Raw genomic sequence first — 25,003 nt, forward strand, 5'->3', positions numbered from 1 at the left:
ATCAACAATATGAGCTGTTGATTTATGCAAGATAATAAAAATATTTTAATCTTCTGAGTACCAACATTTGCAATCTCTTTTTAATGCCCGAGGCACTGACAAATAACGTGACTTACTGAAGGACACAAGTGAGTTGATACTAAAATTTAAACATCAAGCAGGACATGTTCCATGTTCATCTGTGCCAGGATTATATATAACTAATAAGAGAAACAATTGATCTGTTTTTATTATCTGATTTGTATCAAAATGTAATGGCTTCATGTAATGCAAACTGGTGGCATTTTTGATATTGTGAACAGTGACAAGTTTTGCTGGCACCTATCCTACTTTCCTAGCACCCTGGCTATGATGAAGCAACAGTCTACTCTATAGTATGAAATGTGCTGCTGTTTTCATTTCCCACACTAATTTAGGAAGAGGTTTATGATTTTTTTTTTCTGGTTCAGGAACCCATTGCAAGCCAGGTTTTATCTAAATATTTTGTAAACATTTCAAATACATCTTCTATTAGGGGTAAATTACTACATTACTACAAATTTAGTACAAATTACTACAGGAATGGGACCTGTTCTCCAGAATGCTCAGGTCCTGGGCTTTTCCGTATAACAGATCTTTCTATTATTTGGATCTTCATGTATTGTCTATTAGAAAATCATGTAAACATTTAATAAACCAAACAGGCTGGTTTTGCTTCCCATAAGGATTAATTATATCTTAGTTTGGATCAATTACAAGGTACTGTTTTATTATTACAGAGAAAAGGAAATTAAAAAAATTGGAATAATTGGATAAAATGGAATCTATGGGAGATAGCCTTTCCATAAATCAGAGCTTTCTGGATAACGGTTTCCAGATAAAGAATCCCATACCTGTACAGTATTTATATACTGCTAAAACAGCAATGCTACTGATAACAGTAAACAGTAAAATAAGAACTTACTTGTTAGTATTTTCCATGTTTTCTTTTCATCATCATAATACTGCACAAGATTGCTGGGCAGTCGGTCTGGTCCTGGAGGTAATCCTCCCACTAGCAACAGCATTTTCTTGCTGGATCGGATTCTTCACCCAAAACAAAAAAAAAAGATTTTAATTATAACAACACAAGCCCATTTGTCCAGATTATCAATACGGATTCTTCCATTCTCACCCTAACCGTCTGAGAAAAGGTTTTAAAGTATGAGTTAAAAAGATAATATACATAAAAACAGAGGAGCCCTTACTAGGGAACAGAAAACGAAGCTTCTATCAGGTGCCTTGCAGAATTGTCTTTTTTTCTCTATTATCACAATAAATTATCAAACTTTCCAGCTGAGTACACATGAAATGCCCTGTAGTTGTGATTAGCTTAGGCTTTAAAGTTACACATCAAAAATCATATTAGTCACATTCATTATTCCTAGTCATTTTACACCTAAGAATCCTTGGAAAAATGATAAAGGTTACACTGTGCGACTGGAGAAAAATACATTTTATTGCAGTATATCGAGAAAAATTAATTGTTATATGTTCACTGCAGATGCTTCATGTTTCAGTTCTATACTTTGTAGAGTTTGTATCCTCAGACTTGCTCTTCGTATGTGCACCAGTGACTATAGTGCTGATGGACAATGATGTATCCAGAGTATCCCTTTCCAATAATCCAGCAGCAAATATCTGCTCATCTGTGGAAAAGTCATAGTAATCCAACACAAAGGCTACTTACCCACCCAAAGAGTGCTGGGGTTTCTTGCTTTGAACTTTTATTGCGATTACCTACCTGGAAGTTTTACAATCACAGCCTGTGAGCATGTCTGTTTTGATTGGACGGTCTTTTGATTTATATTTTACAAGTAATATATGCTTTGCTGTACAATTGCATGCTTTTAAAACTGTACACTCCCATGTGTATTAACATTTTTCTTCCTTCGTTTATTTGCCAATGCCTAATAACTGGGATACTTCCATAACAATTAAGGATTTTAAGAGTTCCATTTTTTTTTAAGATGCCCTATTTATGATCTTTTAAAAGTAAGCATTCAATTAGTCTTCATCCTCTCAAGTCACCATCTCATCACCCCCTTTCTCTTGCTTGGCTGGTATTAGTGTGTATGTGCCAGTTTAGGTAGCCGGCACATAATTCCTGGTCTAATTTGGATACACTGTTTTTAAACAGAGTATCGCATGTACCTGAACCATGATGGCAAGAGACACTGCACTATAATACAAATTTACATTGGACAAAATCCATAAATTCTGCTATAAGTAGCACCAGTGAAACAAGTTGAGCCACATGAAACCTTGACACGTATAAGATCTTTTGTGGACTGTCTGTATAACGTTGTCACATTTATTTTGCATATCAAGAAACTCAACCTCCATTTGTATTTGATTTTAAGTCACACATGTGAACTGGTACATTGGATTCAAAGGTTATATTGTTACAGCTTTTAAAGTATAACAACAGATTTCCATATTCTAAATTATATTGTATTTTCGTTGTTGAAAATCTATATAAAAAGTGGATTACCTGAGAACTTTGCAAGACAAAAACCAAACTGCAAAGGATACAGTGTTACAGTTAATAAAATTAGTTAATAAACAGGGATTAAAACATAAAGCAATGTAATAACTATCATTTGTCTTTTATCAAAATTTTCTGAATTCAAGATTCCAACTAATGGAGACCGTTCTTGGATCCTCTCTGGAAACCATTAAAAAGAGGAACTATCATGAAAAGAAAAGTGTAATATGAGCTTTGTCTCATGGAAATAAGAAACTTTCTAAACACAAATGGATGAAAGATTTTGTACAGTACACTTTTTTAAATAAATTAATTCTCATTATTGGCATTTTGTCTTTCTACATGCAGGCTTTGTGTTGGAGTCTTTTTTCTTCTGAAGGAGAGCTAAGTGAGCATAGCTCAATAATGTATTAGAAATTAATAACTATCTTTTTCTTACAACATGTTTATGTTAATTGTAATTTCTATTTAAAATGGTAGTCTACCCTCTTTTCAATTTGAGTTCCTTGAATAGGGCTATTGCTGAAAAATGTCTTGCCCGTTTTAATAAAGAAATATCTATGTTATGGTATTTTTTGTATTAAACAGGCTGGAATTGAAACTTTTGTTTCATTTTTCAACTTCATGTGGTTATTCAGAACAACTATGGTAGGTTAAATAAATTACTTCTTTGTATAGTTAACTTCTCATCTCAAATTATGACAAGTGTTGCGGCTAAGGAAGGGGTCTGTTTATACAGAGCGTGTTATTTCCATTTAACTCAAATATCCCAGTTACAGTGTTAAATGTAAAATACATAGGTATACTGTACTGCCCTTTTTTAAGCATCCTTTTTACTTGTAAACAGTAAATGCAGTTCCCAGTTCCTTTCTCTAAATCACAGTGGGCCAAGAAACAAAGGAACTCTTGAATTTAAAGGGCCAATATTAACCTATTTAAATTAAAGTTAAATTGACATACTTAAAATGAACACTCAATATTCTTTTTCATTTGAAAAGACAATAGCTGTTTACATTTTTTATTTATAAAAATAGGACGGGGGTTTCTTTCCTTCTGGAATCTGAAGGGTTTGTATAATATGCTTATAAAAACCTCCTCTGTCTCTACTTAGATTACCTGTGTCTCAGACACACAAATTAAGGACTTCTTTAATCTTCTTTCATTTTAGGTTTAACTAGGATGGTGGATAAATCTGACTAAATATTTTTCCCAGGATTAATCTCAATAACCAAATGTAGGAATAGGTGTAAAATGAAAATTGTTAAAAACATAAAAAGTTTCTGGCTTTTTTATGGTTTATATATGAAAACATGCTTTTCTCACAAGCTTTATTTACATGACTAATGCTGACCACAAGTGCATACTGCCCCTTTAAGTCCATAAGCATGATGCAGTCTTATGGGGTGTTAGCTCCGGAACCATCATATATCAGCTGTTGTGTTTGAAATTAACTTAACTAAAACCTAGAATTAAAAGAAGCCTTTCTGTGACACTGCAGCTCAGGCATTAAAACAATGAATCAAATTTGGAGAAACTATACCTGGTTTAAAGCATTTTACTAGGAAGATTATCTCAATTTCTTTTAACTAAAATAGGCAGAGTACAAATGTTGGATATCCCAGACTGGGGCAATCTAAAACAGGGATATCTGGTTCCCATAGGACAGAAGCACATTTTAATCATTTGCATACAGCCTGTTCTTGACACTGTATTGTAAAACTTGATCTAACCTTTTAAGTGCCCAGTGGTGATAACAAACGAGCACTGAGAAGTCAGACGGCAGAATTGTTAGATTAATTCCCCGTGTGCATCCAGGAGACAAGCCATAGCCAGTAAATTTAGCTCTTTAATTTTCATTTTATTATACACTAAATTTCAAACCTCACATAATCTAATGGTGAAATCTCTGACCAGGCCATGGAAAGGTCTTAGCTAACTTTCAGCATCACTCTGACTGAGATAATAAAGGTAAAAGATACAACAGCAGATGATGACCATAAATGCTCCCCAAGCAGGCCTGGTAACTGCAAAATTACAGTTTTTTTGGCTGTTTATAGTGGTAGCATCTTTGAGGAACCAGACACGTGCAATTTAAAAGTCTGACAGTATATATTTTACCCTGTGTATATAAATATCACTTTAATATCTATTCATTCATGAGGCAAAAAACTGTTTTGGTGGAGATCCCCTTCACATATAGCCTTATAGTCCCAAAGCATTTGCAAAAAGGGGATATCTGATTCACACATTAAGGGGGTCATAGATGTTACAATTACAATCTTTCCCAAGAAAAGATCTTTCCAAGAAAGATTGTAGAGCTGAATCATCAGATATACAGGTAGAAACAATAGAATTTTACCTGTATCTGACGATTCAGCACTTACAATGGCCGATGTTCAGGTGCCTTCAAAGGCATCCAATCAAAATTTTCCGACCCGCTCGATCGACGAGCTGACTGATATCCAAGTCTTCTGTTGATATCGGTCGGCTCATCTCCCACCATACACCATAATTTTGTATGAAAATTCGTTTTGTACAATATTATCGGTGTGTCTATGGCCCCCTTTACACTTACTACCTTATATATTGTGATTTGAAACCTATGAATACTTTACTATCGAGGTCAAAGTTTGCACCCATTCCAGTAAACCTTAGAATGTAGCAAGCTTACCGCTTACTTTCATTATTCTATTTGCAATTTACCATTAAGGGGGTTATTTATTAAAGGGGAAATCCAGCTTCCAAACCAAAATTTGATAAACATGTCCACATAACACAGAAACGCCTAATATACCCATCACGGTTACCTGTTTCTTCAAAAAGTATGAATAAATAGCATTTTCTATGCTGCAATCCAGCTGTTTAACAGTTCTTCGCTTACTGCATCATTTGAAATCCTGGCAGGGAAGGAGGGACTAAAACACTGATGTTACAAATTGTAACAACTTCTCCACAGCTTACAGACAGCATGTAGGAACTACATAACCCACAATGCATTGCACTATGATGTTCTGTTCATTATTGAAATCACATGTGCAGGGAATTGTGGGGTTTGGAGGATGCAGTCTAAGGACAGCTGCCTGCTAATACAAAGTAACAGTAGTCAGCCAGCTAAGCAAAGAAGTCAGAGAGATCAGCAGGAGAGCAGGGGGCTAGGCTTAAAGAACTGTCAGAAACCATTAAAAATCATGAAAACTCTGCATATTATTTAATTGATGTAAATTGCATAGTTGCTTGAAATTATGTTTACTTTTCAAAAAGCTTAAGTTGTGTTTTTGTGGAGTTCCCCTTTAAGGTTCGAGTTGTGTTCTCCACACAATTTTTTGTTTGTTTTTTTAAAAAAAAAAATCGAATTTTTCAAGATTTATTATACCCTGACCCTGGAAATACCTAGAATCCAAAAATACACCATCTAAAACCTGAGGAGGGCATGTAGCGGTCAATGGCAGAGGTCCCTTGAACCATTTGAAGATGTTAATAGCCTTCATGATGTTCGAGTTTTTTCAGTGGGTTAAGTTCAAAAACTCGATCAATTGGAGCGAATCGAGGTTTTACCTGTGCAAAGCTTGATTCGAGTTTTTGGAAATACCTGGAATCCAAAAATACGCCATCTAAAACCTGTGGAGGGCATGTAGAAGTCAATGGCAGAGGTCCCTTGAACCATTTGAAGATGTTAATAGCTTTCATGATGTTCGAGTTTTTTCAGTGGGTTAAGCTCAAAAACTCGATCAATTGGAGTGATTCGAGGTTTTACCTGCGCAAAGCTTGATTCAAGTTTTTGGATTGTAAACTAGCTAATTCGAGTTTTTAGCATTTGAGTTTTTTTCTTAAATCAGAAACCATTAGTGTTGTGAGTTCATTCGAGGTGTAAATAAGGTCACATAACTGTAAAATTTGACCTTTGATAAATAACCCCCTAAGAGAGAACGATTTACAGGCTACTGTGCTTTACTGAGCTGGTGAAAAGACTGCTATCAGGAAAAGCCGGGACTCGAACCTTGTGTTTGCAGTTGCTGGACTTGTTCCAAGCACCTGTCTTCCTAGATCCTGTGTTCCAAGTTCCTGTTTCCGGTGTTCCTGTGTCCTGATCCTGTAAGGTACCTGTAACCGCACCCGGGGAGCAGACACCGGGGTGCTTAGGTTCCTGAGGATTCCCGGCGTCTGTCGCGCGCGTGCCCGTCTTTGCGCGGGCGCCCGTCCGTTCATTCGGACGCGCGCGCGTCGCGATGGACGCGGGCACGTTGACGCTGCGTCATTACGTTTTTGGCGCCAAACTTGTCCCTATAAAAAGACGTCAGCAAGAACAAACAGTGCTTGGTGATTTCCTTGCTAGTGCTTGTTACTGTGTTCTCTGATTATACTTTGGATTTGTCTTTCTTGTTACCGACCTCGGCCTGACCTGGACTTCGATTACCTTCTGCCTGCCTTCGACCTCGGCCTGTTCCAGACTACGAGTACTTCTGCCTGCCTCCGACCTCTGCCTGTCCCTGACTACGTTTACCTCTGCCCGCCTACCGACTCTCTGCCTGTTCTCCGACCACGCTTTTGACTGGCATCTATTCCTTCGGGTCAAGTTCAGCAAGCTGTACACTAACAGCAGTTCTAACTGCTCTTCCTATTGAATCTCCAAAAGAGCCTGACAGAATCACCAAGCCAGATGGAGCATTCGGAAGAGTTGCCTACCCTGGTCGACTTGTCCCAACAAATCGTTTCACTCACCCAGGTAGTGAGAGAACTTCGGGGAGATTATTTGCATGTGCAGGAACAGTTGCAAGATTTACAGATTTCTGCGATTCCTCCAGTCGCTCCCACATCTGGGCAATCAGGTGCTGCCGCCGGAGGAGCAATTTCTTCTTCCCATGAACCTAAGGTAGCTATGCCTGACAAGTTTTCTGGGGACCGAAGGACTTTTAGAACCTTTATTAATAGTTGCCGTCTTCTGTTTACATTGAAACCTCAGTCTCATGCTACCGATCAGATCCGGGTGGGAGTGATGATTTCTTTGCTTCAAGGGCAACCTCAGGCGTGGGCTCATCGTTTATTGGAGCAAAATAGTCCTCTTTTGGCTACGATGGATTCCTTCATTCAGGCCCTGTCTAAAATCTATGAAGACCCTCACCAAGTAGATACAGCTGAGGCAGCTCTACGAAACCTTCGTCAGCTCCGTCGTCCAGTAGAAGAGTATGTGGCTGAGTTTCGTTGTTGGGCTCCAGATACCCTCTGCAATGACAGAGCCCTTCGACATCAATTTCGTATGGGACTGTCCGACACCCTAAGGGATGAATTGGCAAGGGTTGGTCTACCTTCTTCCCTGGAGGAAGTGATTTCCCTCGCTATTCAAATTGACCAGAGACTCAGGGAGAGGCGCCAAGAAAGAGGTGTCAGCTCATCTACTCCGGACTGGGTGCTCCCTACCGCTCCCCCTCCAGTTTTCCCAGCTTCTTCTTCCTCTGACCCAGAACCCATGCAACTTGGGGTGGTCCGTAAGGCACTTTCGGTGGAGGAGAGACTTCGACGTAGACGTCTAAATCTATGCTTGTACTGTGGCCTGGCTGGACACCTGTTTAAGAATTGTCCCACACGACCTGATGGTAAAATTCCTTCATCTCAAACTTACAAGTTGCCCTGCATCCCATCGCTGCAATCTTATATTCTACTTCATCTCTCGTTTCAGTGGAACCAAAGAAGGTTTGAAGTGGATGCCGTGGTGGACTCGGGAGCCTTTGGATGTTTTATTAATCAGGCTTTTGCAGATCTTCATTTGATTCCGCTCATTCCCAAGACCCAGCCTATTCCTGTCAAGATGGCGGATGGAAATTTTGCTGCTTCGGGACCAGTATCCTTGGAGACCCCACATATTTTGACCTTTTCTGTTCAGGGGCATTTTGAGTTATTAAAATTTGATGTGATGGAGAATCTTCTCTTCCCTGTTATTCTTGGAATTCCTTGGTTAAGAAGTCACAATCCCTGTATTGATTGGCAGTCTGGGACACTTGTTTTTAATTCTAATTACTGCCGTGAAAATTGTCTTCCTTCCTCACAAGTTTTAGGCCTCACCACTGTAGATGATGAGACTTTTCAGTTGGTCCCTCATGTGTATCACGATTTTTTAGATGTCTTCAGTAAGAAAGCTGCAGACTCCCTTCCTCCGCACAGAAGTTATGATTGTCCTATCGATTTACTTCCCGGTGCAGCCATCCCTTTCGGAAGAATTTATCCTTTATCCGAACCTGAACTGGCTACTTTAAAGGATTACATCGATGAAAACCTTGCTAAGGATTTTATCCAACATTCTACTTCCCCCGCTGGTGCAGGCATCTTCTTTGTCGAAAAGAAAGACCATTCTTTAAGACCATGCATCGACTTCCGAGAACTCAATAAAATAACTATCAAGAATCGTTATCCGTTACCCCTCATTCCTGATCTTTTTCAAAGACTTTGTCGTGCTAAAATCTTTTCTAAGTTTGATCTCAGAGGAGCCTATAATTTGGTTCGTATTCATGAGGGAGATGAGTGGAAGACTGCTTTCCGTTCTCGTTATGGTCATTTCGAATATACTGTTATGCCTTTCGGTCTTTGCAACGCTCCTGCCACTTTTCAGCACTTTGTCAACGACATCTTTCATGATCTGTTGGACCAGTTCGTCATTGTTTATCTTGATGATATTCTAATTTTCTCTAATTCTTTGGAAGAACACTGTCTTCATGTAAGAGAGGTGTTACTTCGCCTCAGACAACATCAACTTTATGCCAAGGCCTCCAAATGCGAGTTTGAGAGATCCAGCATTGAATTTTTGGGTTTTTTAGTTTCCGATCAAGGTTTCAAGATGGATTCCAAAAAAGTAGAGGCAGTTGTTAACTGGCCCCCGCCTGTGGATCGTAAGGGTATTCAACGTTTTGTAGGGTTTGCTAACTTTTACAGAAGGTTCATCAAAGGTTTTTCTACTATTATCAAACCTCTCACTGATCTTACAAGCAGTAAAATTAAAATTTTTTGGTCTCCGGCTGCTCAACAAGCTTTTGAATGTCTAAAGAAGTTGTTTGTCTCTGCCCCCATTCTCATACATGCTGATGTATCCAAACCCTTTATTCTTGAAGTTGATGCCTCGGAGGTGGCCATTGGAGCAATTCTTTCCCAACGCACAGGACTTAAGGACATTTTACATCCAGTAGCTTTCTTTTCTAAGAAATTATCCCCTACTGAAAGAAATTATGACGTGGGAGATCGGGAACTGTTAGCTATTAAGGGAGCCTTAGAAGAATGGCGACATCTTTTAGAGGGAGCTGTGCATCCAATGATCATTTTTACTGACCACAAAAATTTGGAATATTTACGCACAGCAAAAAGATTAAATCCTCGACAAGCAAGATGGGCACTTTTCTTCTCTCGTTTTCAGTTCCATATCACATACAAGCCTGGTTCTAAGAATATGAAGGCGGATGCTCTTTCCAGAATTTTTCCTGTAGAAAAAGATGATTTGGCACCTGACACGATTCTTCAGCCTGGACATTTTTTACTTCTACAATCTTCTTTTTTTGAAAATTTAAGAAATTTTCCTCAGTCACTAACGGATTATCCTGGGGTTAATGACTTGTCGCTTCAAGATAATCTTCTTTTTCGAAACAACAAGTTGGTTGTTCCTCCCAGTCTTCGTCTAGAGGCTCTTAAACTTATTCATGATCATCCTTTAGCTGGACATTCGGGGATTCGAAGATCTTTGGATTTGGCTAGAAGATTCTTTTGGTGGCCTTCTTTAGTAAAAGAGTGTATCTCTTTTGTACGTTCATGCGAATCCTGTGCAAGGTCTAAACCATCTTGTAACAAACCGGTAGGGTTACTTCGCCCCTTACCTTTACCTGAGAGACCATGGAGTTCTATCTCGATGGATTTTATTGTGGAACTTCCCCCTTCTGACAAATATAACACTATCTATGTGGTAGTAGATCGTCTTACAAAAATGGCTCACTTTATTCCGCTTCTTCGGTTACCTTCTGCGGCAGTTACTGCAGAGGTATTTATTAAGGAAATTGTGAGACTACATGGCTTGCCCAATGAAATTATCTCCGATCGAGGGTCACAATTTACCTCTAAGTTCTGGACTGCTTTATGTAAGGCTTTAGGTATTTCATTGTCCCGGTCTTCTGCCTATCATCCACAGACTAATGGCCAAACCGAGAGAACCAATCAGACTCTTGAACAATATATTCGTACTTTTTCTTCTTATCTCCAGGACAATTGGTTTTTACTTATTCCCTGTGCTGAGTTCTGTTATAACAACTCTATACATTCTTCCACAGGTCAAACACCATTCTTCTCTAATGTGGGATTCCATCCTATTATGTTTCCAGATATCTTGCCTGAAATAACCCTTCCTTCGCTCCAGGATCGTTTGAAGTTTTTGAAGCAAAACTCTGAGACTCTGAAGATACACATCAGCAAGGCTCAACAAAACTTTAAGATCTTTGCAGATCGAAGACGAGGGGAGGATCCGGAATTCAAGGTGGGTGATAAAGTTTGGCTCTCTACATTGAATCTACGCCTTTCTAACCCCTCCAAGAAGCTGGCTCCGAAGTTTCTGGGACCCTTTTCTGTTAAAAGAGTTGTTAACCCTGTCTCTTTTGAACTTGAGTTACCAAAGTCTTTGAAAGCTTATCCTGTTTTCCACTCTGCTCTGCTCAAGAGGGTTGTTCCAAATACTTTTCATGGTCGTATCCTTCCTCCTCCTCCTGTGGTTTCTTGTCAAGGCGAAGCGGAATTTGAGGTGGAGAAGATTCTAGATTCAAGGCTTCGAGGCAGGAGATTACAGTATCTTGTCAAGTGGAAAGGATTTCCTAACGAAGATAATTCCTGGGAGCCAGTGGAAAACGTTCATGCTCCGAGGTTGGTTTCAGCTTTCCATAGGAGTCACCCTGAGAAGCCTGCTAAAGACGTCCTGAGGCCGCCCCTCGGGGGGGGCAATGTAAGGTACCTTTAACCGCAGCCGGGGCGCAGACACGGGGGTGCTTAGGTTCCTGAGGATTCCCGGCGTCTGTCGCGCGTCGCGATGGACACGGGCGCGTTGACGCTGCGTCATTACGTTTTTGGCGCCAAACTTGTCCCTATAAAAAGACGTCAGCAAGAACAAACAGTGCTTGGTGATTTCCTTGCTAGTGCTTGTTACTGTGTTCTCTGATTATACTTTGGATTTGTCTTTCTTGTTACCGACCTCGGCCTGACCTGGACTTCGATTACCTTCTGCCTGCCTTTGACCTCGGCCTGTTCCAGACTACGAGTACTTCTGCCTGCCTCCGACCTCTGCCTGTCCCTGACTACGTTTACCTCTGCCCGCCTACTGACTCTCTGCCTGTTCTCCGACCACGCTTTTGACTGGCATCTATTCCTTCGGGTCAAGTTCAGCAAGCTGTACACTAACAGTAGTTCTAACTGCTCTTCCTATTGAATCTCCAAAAGAGCCTGACAGATCCCTACCTTCGTGGATTTCCAGGTATTGACTTTGGCCTGTTCTGACTACGATTCCTGCTTGCCCTTTATTGTCACTCCTGACCCGTGTTCCTTCCAACTGCTGTGGATACCCCGGTTCTGATCTTGGCCTGTTTCAGACTACGATTCCTTTCCCCATCACTGCCTGTATTTTTGTTGCACCTGTTCTGTAAATTTAATCTTTATTAAACCTTGCTTTCATATGGCTTTTTTTGGCATTGGTGCCAATTACTAAATGCACAATGGAAAAAAGAATGCTTGCATGCAGATGCATCAATGTGAAATGCATTAGTTGAAATTCCAAGTCTACTTCAAAAACCATGGAGAAAAAAACAAGACTAATTGCAAATTGTCTCAGAATACTACACCATGCTTAATATTAGTGATTAGGAAAACATCTCCTGTACAGTGGCTATAGCCATAATTAAAGGCTAACATTCGCAGGTAGCCACATTTATTGCAGACAATCTACCAGTTTTTCTTGGCACACTTCTGCTACATCAGCCCCAGATCTTTGATGGTGATGGCATACAGGTTGTTATTTTTGTGTTTTATGAATGGTTTAGGTTTTTATTCAGCAGCTCTCCAGTTTGGAATTTCAGTAGCTATGTGGTTGCTAGGGTCCAATTTACCCGAGCATCAAGGAAGTGGTTAGAATGAGAGACAGGATTATGACTGGTAGAGAGAAAAATCACTGAATGACAGATGCACAACCTAAAACAAAAAGTGATTTATGGATGGTTATAGAAAGTGCAGGATATACACTATTTACACGAGGACCCATGCCAAGATTACCATGTGGTTATTATTTAACTGGCTTAATTTCACTACATAACATTCGCAGAGGATGAACAGTCTTTATTAATTAAAACATGTATAAGTTTTTGTTGTAAAATCTGGGAAAAGCACTCAATCGGGAAGCCAGGATCTGCTACAGACCACCAGGGTTTAGTGAGGACCAAGCTGGAGCCTGAGCTGGGAAAGCATTTTGGGGAGATTAGTCGCCCATAGTAGCTCAAACTTAAATGCAGACGACAATTTTCCCATGTACCATTAGCCTTAGTTGGATGTTTACATAACCATGGTTATAGTAAACAATATTGACCCCACTAATGTGATTGAGCTGACTGAACCGGAACAATGCCACTGGGAAATTTGTTTAATAAACATTTTAAACAGTCACAGTTCCTGAATATTATATGAATGAAAATCAATAAAATTAAATAAAAGAAAATCTAAGCAGTATACAAAGGTAAAAAAAAAAATCCATGAAGTGAAAGAAAAAAAAAATACAGTAGTTTGGAAGGATCATTTGCTCGTTGTTCAAGGCTTTCATACTAAACATCTAGTGGAAAAGGATACAGTTTGTTGTTCTTAAAGGGTCACATCCAAGTAAATAGTTATTACTTTTAACCAGTAATATACTAAATAGTGTGCAAAAAAAGTCAGAAGTAATTAGTTGTAGTATCTTCAAATCCAGATACTGACCTCATGCATTATTTTACACATTTAAGTATACTTCTGTGATTAAAAAATCTTACAGGAATTGAAATGTGACTGATAACAGCTATGGTAATATAGTGACTAATAAATCATAATGTGTGGTGTTTTAGACATTAACTATAAAACAAATACAAAGACACCTCTGGAAACGTTAAAGTTTGCCAAAAAAGTATCGAAATATTATTGCAAATCGACCACTAGATCACTAGCTCCCACTATGCTTATCAGTTATATATAATATAGTGAATAAAGTACCCCCTCTTGTAAAATATAAGGATATTATTAGTTACCGAGGAGTTTCATGACCATATAAAAACACGAGGCCGAAGGCTGAGTGTTTTTATACAGGTCATGGAACTCCGAGGTAACTTCTAATATCCTCATATTTTACAACTGGGGGTACTTTATTTATTATAATACACAAATTTTAGTGAGTCATGTGACAGAAATGACATCACTACTCACCGTTTATAACTGATGACATCACTACTCACCGTTTATAAGGATATAATTTACAGGATATTCATGGCTTTTGTGTATTATATACATATATAAGTGTAATATAGTTATTCAAATAACTGATTCAAGTACAAACAAAATCTAACAAAATAACTGCCTTTTGCACAAATCCTGCATGTAGAGAGACATGATGTCTGGTGATTTTAATAGAGTGAGCTCTAATACATCTTCTAGGCAAAAGGAGCCGCCCTATAAGATATATTGGGACTGTCAATGATTATCTGACACCCAACTCCAGCATGAAGAGAAACAGATTTTGAGAGAGGGATAGTGAAGATAAACTTGATCAGAAACAGTTCATCATTTTTAACTGATTATATTTAGAAACTTTCTTAAAGTATGATGAAGTGTATATTCAATTTTCATTTTCACGATCGTTCTCCTTTAATAATTAAATTTTTTTAAAAAACAGCTTTTTTTTATTACTCATGGATATATGTATACCTTAGTAAGGATATTTAATCCCTTACCTGCTTGCTACACTTTGCCTGCAGTGCTGTCTGAAGGGCATCAGGTGATAGTTCATTGCATCCAGCAGTAGTTTCTGGCATACAGGGTCGGACCTCATAAAATCCACTGACTGCACCCTTTCTACCAACTCTGGTGCAGGGATTAGGGCAAATCGCAGTCTTTTCATCAAGTCTGGGGCATACTGCATGCGGGTCTCCCGATCATGCTCCAGCCAAAGCACAGTCATCTGAAAGAGTGCGAGTTCAGATTCAACAGGGGGTGGAATAGAATCCAGCATAGAGCGCATCTCCTCAAAGTTGAGTAATAGAACATCTTCCACCAGGTACTTATTGGCAAGCTTCTTAGTGTCCTCGAGGCTGTGCAGAGCTGCAATCTTGCACACCTGCTTGTAGTTCTGGACAGAGATCTGGTCATTCAAGAACTGTACACAGAGCTTGGTAACCTGAGGGATGTGCAGGATCTTACTAACGGACAGCACCTCCTCCACTGTGTCTAGGGACAGTGTTACATTTGCTGTATACAGGTACTCCAGGACCAGACGCAAACCTATTGAGGAGCAGCCTTGCAGAACTAAGTTGTTAATGGCTCGAGGGCTGACCAGGAGCTTATCATCTGGAGATGAGGAAGGGGTTCCAGGATCTTCTGACTGCTGTTGTTGCTGGTCCTTGGGCACAGATGGCAAGGCATCCTGCCCTGGATGGCTGGAAAATAGGGATCGGAAGTACTGAGAGCAAGAAGCCAGCACAGCCTTGTGGCAGTGGAATTGCTGTCCCTGAGCTGTTAGAGTTACGTCACAAAAAAGTTGCTTCCTCCACAGCAGGTTTAGACCATGCAGCAAATTGTCACTATGGCCTGGGTCAAAAGTTGAAGTCCTGTCCCCCGATCTGGACATGGCTCCCCGTGAATGCAACTGGCCTATGGACCTATAAGGAAGATGGGCAACAGGTTATGAATTGTAATAAAAAGCTTGGAAATGTTTAAAGGGGTGGTTCACCTTTCAGTTATTTTTAGTATGTTATAGAATGGCCAATTCTATACAACTTTTTCTAAAGTTTTTTTCTTTTAAGTCTTTCCACCTTTCAAATGGGAGTCACTGGCCCTATCTAAAAAAACAAATGCTCTATAAGGCAATACATTTATTTTTACAGCTACCTTTAATTACTTATTTTTCTATTCAGGTCTTTCAACCTTTCAAATGGGTGTCACTGACCCTATCTAAAAAACAAATGCTCTATAAGGCAACACATGTATTGTTACAGCTACCTTTTATTACTTATCTTTCTATTCAGGTCATCTCCTATTCATATTCCAGTCTCTTATTCAAATCAGTGCATGGTTGCTAGGGGAAAGTGGAGCAACCAGATTGCTGAAATTGCAAACCGGAAACCGCTAAATAAAAAGCTAAATACCATAAATGATATAAAATGACAACTAATTGCAAATTGTCTTGGAATATCACTCTCTACATCATACTTAAAGTTAATTTGAAAGTGAACAACCCCTTTAATTACTGCATGCATTATCACCAGTTATTTATCAAAAGGCATTGTGCCATTATTTAGAGATCTTTCATTTGCTTGTGCTGCCCTGTACCTATTTGGCTTGGTATTTAATATATTTATGTGGCTTGAAATGTATGTGTACAATTTGGGCTGCAATCTTTTTCCTTAAAAACTGTTGGGTTGGGTTGAGTTCCCTCCTGGCTTGAATTTATACCTTATGCAAAGATGAATGAGCATTCATTATTTTTGCAAGCTGAAAGGTAAAGGTAGCAACTTTGTTTAGATGAGTAAAAGGTATATTCAAGGGGCAGATTTATTAAGGTTCGATTTCAAATTTTCCAAAAAAATTTTGTCCAAAACTCACAAATTAAAAATTTAAAACCACCAACTTGAAGTCAGATGTGAGATTTATCACACTTCGACCCTGGAAACAGTTCTAATTTGACTATTCCCCACCTAAAACCTGCCGAATTTGTGTAGAAGTCAATGGCAGAGTTTTTGTCAAATTTTGCTTAGAAAATTATGCCCCATAGACTCCAAAAAATTGTCACACGTTTTTTTTCAGAGGAAAACTCGATTCGAATTCAATTCTAGTTTTCGGGTCGGAACTATTCTTTCAAATTTTAGAAGTTCAAATTTTTTCATAAATAACATATCATTTGAATTGTGAATAAGATCTAATTTATTAGAGTTTCAAAAAATTCACATTACTCTAAAAATTGACCTTTGATAAATAACCCCTATAATGTATATTCTTATATTGTATATTGTCCTAAACTGACAAACTATCACCATCACTAACCTTAATTATTAAATGAGCATCATACCCTAATTGTTCAAAACGAGTTTAATGCAGAAGACTAGAGCTAAACATACTTTATTGTTTTCATCATGAAAGTCTAAAATGAATTTACCAAACACAAAGTCATTGTAATAAAACACGAATAATTAGTGAAAGTATTGATATATTTGATGAAAATTAATACCTGATGATGATATTATTGATGCACCAAATCCAGGATTCAGTGGGGATTTGGCCAAGTCATGGAACTTTTTGCAGGATTCAGTTTTAACAGCCAAACCTTATCTGAACCCATAGAATGATCATGTTAGTGATGGACAACTGAATGCTATAATTTTTGGTTTAAAACATATGGATTTTTTTTATTCTCCTAAAATCTGAATATGCAAATGAGGGTTCAGTTTGGTTCAGTATTCATCCAAATCCTGTGGAGGTTTTGGTTTCATATCAACATATGAACTGGGAAAGATTCTAAATTCATACTTTGATATTAACTACGGGAAGAAGTTAGTTTCCAATAATAAACGACATTTACTGGAGTTGGACACATGTAAAACCCCATCTGCATATTGACCAGGGCTTTATATACTGAAGATTTGTGCCTGCTGCGCACGCCAGGCAGGATCATGTCTGGGGCTTGTGTTTATGAACAAATATATCAGCAATCCTTAATACATGGCCCAGGAGCAACCCAATGCATCAGATAAAAAAACATGGCTAATAAAGTAAATGTGTGAGAAAATTAATACTGTGACCCTCTGTAAATGATTAATCTATAGTTATGTTTATATTACAGACACTTCCAAAAGGATAAAAAGCCCAAATCTATGAGTGTAGGACAGAACATTTACCTACTGCAATACACACTAATATGCAGGAGGACTGCTCAAGAAATAAATAATGTACATATAAACTGCTGGACTTTTCAATAGTAGGTGGACAGAACTTCAATTACATTCTTTTAAAAAGGTAAAAAAGAATGCTCTGTATGAGTGGTGATACTATCTTTAAACTCCCTTGCCATAAGAAGGATCATGCCTTTATTTTTTTTTTTATTTTTTTTTTTACCAGGGTTCTACATAATGAAAAAGGATAAAGAGAACAGATAATACTGCTGCTGTATATTAGTCAAGATTAACCTCATTGATGCCCTTAATATCTGAATGTTTTTGTTGTCTGGGTTGCAAAACATTTTACATTGAGCTTACCCAGAATGCCACACCATTAAAAAGAGAGTAAGGCAAAACAAATGTTCTGTCTTTTTGCATAGAAGATACATTGACATTTTGTTCTCTATTCAGTTTCATTGGTGTGCTTAGCATTGAAATTATGAGTTCTAGAGCAAGTCTATGGTTGGCAAACCCTCCTTCATCAGTTAGAACACATAATAACTTGCCCTACCCTTAGGCTCCATGTTTTTTTTAAACTTCTGGGTCTCGGTGTCAATGCACTAGAGTCACTGAGGATAGTTCTGACCTTGTGTTATACTGCTAAGGGCAGTGTTTAAGAAGACATCTAGAAACACTTTGAGAAATGCTCCAATTTTCTGGCTCCACAGGCAGTAGATACAATAAGAAATAATTGTTTTTTTTTCTTTCAAAAACTGGTTGTTCACAGAAATGTCACAACTGGAAAAAGGGTCATTGTACAATATGCTGGCATTTTAAGCAGCCAAGGACTAAGTGCTGCACCCATGACAACAGAACTATAAAGCAACACAGGTCAATTCCAGGTCCAGACTTTTTTGCACCATGCTGGACAGAGGACCTTACTAATCCAATTCACCTCCAGCTGTAAGAACCCTTCTGCCTTCGAATCCAGTCATACTGTTTACCAGTTAATCGGCAAGACAAAGACTCTCGCACCTGGTGTCTGAACACTGTCTCTTTTTAGATTGTAAGTTCTTGTGTGCAGGGCCCTCTTTATTGGTTATTAGTTGTATTTTATGTTCCATGTATACACACATTTATTGTATAGATTGTGGAATAAGTTGGTGCTTTATACATTTTTTTTATAATAATAATGATATATATAATAAAGGTGACTGGTCTGTTGCTTAATGCATGGCCCTTAATTTAGGAGAGAGGTTTGTGGTTTGTCCATTACTTAAATAGTTACATTAAGTTGGCTGTCTAAGCTGTTTGTGTCTCACATAAACTTTTTTTCAGGTTGGTGAACTAAAGTATCACCTGGTAAACACAAGCTCATCTTTTGCATATGCTACAGCAGGGATCCCCAACCTTTTTTACCTGTGAGCCACATTAAATTGTAAAAAAAAGCTGGAGAGCAAAATATAAGCTGTGATTGGCTATTTGGTAGCCCCTACGTGGACTGGTAGCCTACAGGAGGTTATGTTTGGCAGTACACCTGGTTTTTATACAACCAAAACTTTCCCCCCAAGCCTGTAATTCAAAAATAAGCACCTGCTTTGAGGCCACTGGGAGAAACAACCAAGTGGCTGGAGAGCAACGTGTTGTTCACGAGCCACTGGTTGGGGATCATTGTGCTAGAGTATAAAAAGGTCAAGCTACACATTATACATTTCTGTTTCCATATAACCTTCTTATGGCACAGAATATGTGGGGGTGCTTACTGACTGATAATACAAAGATCTTTTTATTAGAAGGTGTATGCCAATGCTGTTCATGATTGATCCAAGTATAAGACCAACATTGAAAATTCAATGATCTCTATCTTCGAAGGTGTATGTCAATGCTTTTCAAAAAGGCATTAATATAAGTACCTTAAACCAGAGGTTCCTTACTTTTCCAGTGCATAGTGGGGGTACTGATTGCAAAAACATGAGGTCTATCAGGAAGAACTCCGCCCTATATTCAACAGTTTACTGCATATCACCCCAGAAACAACTTTTCCTACAAGTTTTTCATAGTACTATAAATCATGCCGAGCACCGAAAGCAGAGAAGCAAGTCACAAAACCTGCAGGGTGTGTCTTATTAAAGGGGTCCTAACCAATCCTGCAAGTAATAATAATGTCTAAATGTCTAATATTGTCATGGAAGCATTTCTTTTTCTTTATAATGCATCTGCAATAAATGTAATATTCTTCCTCTGTAAGTATCACACAAATAAAAGCCCTTAAGAAGAAACAAGTATTGTCTCATTCCATGTTAATAAGCCAGAGTTCCTCCTCTCCTTTCTAAACACCATCCTGATACTGAATAGGCTTCATGGAAAGGTAGGTTATCTCAATCAGGATTACTCCAATGCCACACAGCAGCAAGAACACAATGTGCTTTGACAAAGGGAGTATTATATGTGTGCGCCAGTCCACTTTTTTTTATCATCTAAACTGACAAACTCCTGCACTTGCTAGACTTGTTTTTTTTACATGTATTCATAAAAGATGCAAAAGAAAAACAAATGTAAACGTAATAACCATGGAATGCCGTTTCCACAATTCTTTTTAACCCCAATTATAGTTTGTCAACATTATTATACTTGGGTATTTAAGTTACAAAATAATTAAACATCAAAGTTTTGGGGTGAAATGACACATTTGGAGGCAACAAAGTAAGGAACACTATAGAAAGACCCCCTCCTGTGCAGACCCTTCAGCCAGCGACTGTAGCCAGCTTTACTTTTATTATTGTGATAGAGAAATAATCACTCAATACAATAAGGGTCCCTGCTGAGTCGTCAGTTTGTAATGTAATAGTTGACTAGATTTAATGGACCTGGAACACAGCATTTTCCAGTATCTCAGCAGCACAGGAAATGATTACATTGCATAGCGTGCCCATTCAGGGCTCCTATTCCAGTTCTTACCCACAAAGCATGCAATGTATGGGGGCAGTACCATCAGCCTACTCTGGCTATGCTTTGACTGCATCTCTTCTTAAAAATACCATAAAATCGATGTCTATAGAGGGCTAAAGCTACAAATGTCCAGTCCGGCTGCTCTGAACTATTATTCCCTTCTAATGCAAGATGTAGTTCATCAATAGCTAAAAGGCTGTAGTCTGGGCATCTCTGCACTAAAACACTAAGAAAATGGAAATCTTATATATGAATATAGTTAAAAAATAAGGCGACATTATTAGGCTTTAAACACACAGGCAACATCTTACTGCATCATGATCTTCAATCCTCTGCTATCTGTGGGACCCACACTGCTTAGGCACCACATTGCTGTGATATGCGTAACACCTAAAATAAAGTCCAGGGCTCTTCTGTGGGCAGGGTGACCAGCGTGGCATCACTAAGGACAGCCAGCTTCTCTTATTCGGAATTTATAAGTAGCACTTCACTGTGCAGGGGCTGAGTTGAAATCTATTCGGATACACCACAGATGCCCAACCTTCAGCCCTCCAGCTGTTCTTGGACTACACTTCCCAGAATCCTTCTGACAGCCTTGAGCTGCTGATGAGATGTTGGGATCTGCAGTTCAATGACCGCAGGTTGTCCCTTTCTGCAAACCATCTTCAGGTGTTGAACTGCAACTAGCAGTAACCATTCACAACCTCAGCTAGGAGCTCTCAGCATCTTTTCCACAGCTAAATCTCCTTTATGAAAGTAAGTCTACCTGTTAGGATCCCCTAAACCCAGGGCCAAAGTTAGGAAACAAGGGGACTAAGGAATTGTAGAAGAAAGGCTGCCCGGGGTCCTGATGTGAGAGAAAGAAGTAAAGTTGCCTAGGGGTGTCCAACCTGTGACCCTCCTGCTACACTGACAGCCTTCAGCTTGTGTCAGGATTCAGAGGGTAGCAGTGCAAACATAACTGAAGGGATGCAGGTTGCACATCCCTAATGTATACAGTAAACGCATCTTATCGGCAAATGACCCGTCTTCCCCACCGTACCCTATAGGTTGCGAGGTCCCTGCTGCAGAATGTTGTCTGAATGGCTGTGCTGTCCCAAAGCTCTCCTCCAGCATGTGCCAGTGAGGGGTCTCCCTTCAGCCCCGGTCACTCCGCTGCCCCCCTCCCAACACTATTTACCCACAATTGGGAACTTTCCCTTGTCACTTCTCTCCCACTCCAGTCAGTAGCCCAAACAGCCCCACGGCGGAAGGTACCGGCCGGAAACTTACCTGCTGCTCCCAAGTACTGGATAAAATGCCCTCAGCTTCCCCAAAGAGCCTCAAAGTCCTTCCTCGGCTAAAGCTCCGACACAGGCGAAATGAGAGGCCGAATACTGTGCCTTATCGTTTCCCCCCAAGTCACTCCTCACAGTGTATTTGTCCGTATATCATCAACATGGTGCTCCTAGTAGTGAATGAGCCGCCGAGGGAGAGCAGGAATGTGCGAGTAGCAATAATGTGCGAGTAGCAATAATGTGCGAGCGAGACGGGAGCAAAGAAGGGAGAGAGTGAGCAGAGCTTTGTGCAAGAGAAGGAGAGAGAGAGAGAGAGAAAACTGTGCGTGTGACAAATTATGCCAGCAAGAAACAACACATCATTATCCTTGGGCCTGCGGCTCACTCAGTCGGAACGAGAGTAATAGGAAATCCACGCTTGGGGAGAGAAATGGTCGTGCATGGCCGGTGGAGAGAGACCATGGCAAGGCAAGGGGGGAGGGATGCTGAGGAGCCTCGCAAAAAAAAAAATTATGGCTCAAGGCTATTGTAAAAATTGTCGAGCGTAAATGACTGCGATTTCAAACATCTTTGGAAGAAAGAAAAAGGGGGGAAATGGAGCCCTCCCCTCCTCCTCCCTTTCCCCATCCCTCTCTCATCTCTCTCTCTCTCTATAAAGAACCGTCAAGTTTTAGTGCGCATTGCTAATTAGTCAATTTCTCTCTGCCTTCACAGGCTGGCGACTTTGCTTCTGAGCCGAAACTGCTAATTTCTACGACCATTTTTTTTTTTTTTTTTTAGCTGTGATCTGGATGAATGAGTAGCTGTCTCGCGAAGATGACAAAAAATAAACTCTTATCCCCATGCCTCCCCTCCTACTCCTCCTTACAACACACACACTTATATATACACACACTTATATATATCCACACACCGCATCCTCCCCGCGTATTGATTTATGAAGTGAAGGTGCCCCGGCGCAAGGTGCAAACTTTCTGTGTGGGGCCAGTGAGTGCAGTGGCTCCTGTCAGAAGCAACTGATTTCTTGTCACTTGTTTCCTGTCTGTGGTTTGACAGAAAGTTAGGGATTCTGCATTATAAAGCCTATATGTGTGTCGTTTCCTTGGCCCCATGAAACAGCCCAGCTGTATAAAACTAACCAGCAGCCAATGCACTTTTACATTTTCTTGTGAGGGTAAAATGTTCCTTGACTGCTAAAGCGCAGTTTATTGAAACTTTGATGCTTGGAACATATTGCATTTGTATGCCCTTCTGGCATCGCTTATACTTTGGGAATGACACTATGCCAAAGAAAATTTAATGGGCTACACAGGCTGAGAACTAAAATCTATTACATAATGAATATGCCACGCCAGTAACTTAACAAAACACGGAAGCATGGAAAGCTGGTCATATTTCATAGGCCAATAAAAACTGTCAGCTCAGAAACTCTAGACTAGGGGTCCCCAAACTATTTTTTTACCCGTGAGCTACATTCTCATCATGATGCCAAACAAGGGCCATGATTGGCTATTTGGCATTCTCTATGTGGACTGGTAACCTATTCAGCAGTACAACTAACCAAAACATGTCTCCAAGCCTGGAATTCAAAAACAAGCATCTACTTTGAGGCCACTAGGAGCAACATCTATGTCGCTCGCAAGCCACTGTCAAAAAAGATTTTAGCACAAAACATGGGGAATCATTGTAGAATAACTCACCACAGTAAACCAGTGGCCCTGCTGCTCCTGCCCCAAGCCCTCAGCTCAAGGGAGCGGACAATCCGTGTACAAGCAAACAAGTATCACTGCAAGGCACTCTGGTAAACCACATATAAATCAGACCAAAAATCAATGGATAACCTTTATTTATACAAACATCTCTCGATTGGGGGACACTGCTCTAGACTAAGCCAGCAGCTTATTGGCCCATGTGTCTTCCCAACTGCCAGCTCAGTTTATATCAAGTTATCATGTAGGGACCATATGATTATTGATCTGGAGGCCAACAGATTGGAATCATGCAGATTTAATGGCACATAGTATGATCAAAAAATATGTATTCATTATGTAAAAGGGCAAACAGAAAGATTTATAAATAGAACAGCTGAACTATTCAACGATGCTCATCAATTAACTGCTTCAGCTCACCGACTCTTCAAACCGGCTGTTGTGCGATTTGCCAGTGGAGTAGTTATCAATAGGTGGGCCCAGGAGGAGGATTTGCACCTCCCCCTACGGAATCAAGCATTAGTGCACACATTAAAGATTCCCTCTGGCCTGCTGCCCGCAGTGTGTGTGTGGGGGTGCAATCATACCCAAGCCCATGATAGCATGCCAAGGGGGTGCAGTAAAATCCGGTAGTTACGTCACTATGATTTGCTTCAAGCTCTTCGCTTCCAAATGATTTAGGCTGCATTAAAGGGGTAGATAACATTTAAGTTATTATTAAGTTATTGGAGGATGTGGACCTCAGCAGCCAAAAAACTATAGCTCTGTGAGGCTACAGTTACTTTGTATTACTTACCTTTCTATTCATAGTCCAGTCTCTTGTTCAAACCACTGCTGGTTGCTATGGTGTTTTGAACCATTGAATGGTCCTCTATATAGATTTACTGTATCCTTGGTGTTGTGCACAGCACTGTACTTATTTAATCTTGCGCAGATTGGATCATATACATACAGGTTTATGCCACAATTTAATGTCACACTGTCATAATTCAATCATTTTTTGAGCAACATTGTTCAAATACTAGTGATTAGATCAGACTCAATGACTGCACCAGTAAATGAATAATGTGGCAGATGATTATCAAGCATAGCTTCTCATATGCAAATGCAGGGCCAGCCTAAGGTTAAATGGTAACCTGTGCAAAATGTTACATTGCTTGCCCATCAACTATTAGAAATCCAATGCACAATGTCTTCCTTTTCTGTACAAGGGAATCTAAATTCAAAGAATGAACTGATGTAAACTTAATCAGTGTGCATCTTGGAGCACTTTTGCATTTTGCATTAATTTTCTTTTTCTAATAGTTTCTGAGATATTACCATTTTAGACTCCTAGTATCAGGCTTTTGGCTCAACTGAATCCAGGAAGTGCATAGCTATTTAGGGGCCATATTTATTTACATCACCAGTGATTTTCCCCATAGCAGCCAATGAGCAATTAGATTTGAACAGTAA

At 39.5% G+C, this 25,003-nt stretch overlaps 1 protein-coding gene across 1 annotated transcript in view; it reads right to left on the reverse strand.

The window, feature by feature from the left end:
* Positions 1 to 22,741, reverse strand: part of klhl14.L (kelch like family member 14 L homeolog) — a 55,673-nt gene extending 32,932 nt beyond the window's left edge. The window contains exons 1-3 of the mRNA XM_018267966.2: positions 21,835 to 22,741; positions 14,479 to 15,402; positions 944 to 1,065 (exon numbers count right to left, since the gene is read on the reverse strand). Of these exons, the coding sequence (XP_018123455.1) occupies positions 944 to 1,065; positions 14,479 to 15,371 (1,015 nt within the window). The 5' untranslated portion in view covers positions 15,372 to 15,402; positions 21,835 to 22,741. The remainder of the gene's footprint in view (positions 1 to 943; positions 1,066 to 14,478; positions 15,403 to 21,834) is intronic.
* Positions 22,742 to 25,003: the final 2,262 nt, after the last annotated feature.

Source organism: Xenopus laevis, chromosome 6L (genome assembly GCF_017654675.1).
Source record: "Xenopus laevis strain J_2021 chromosome 6L, Xenopus_laevis_v10.1, whole genome shotgun sequence".
Taxonomy (NCBI): domain Eukaryota; kingdom Metazoa; phylum Chordata; class Amphibia; order Anura; family Pipidae; genus Xenopus; species Xenopus laevis.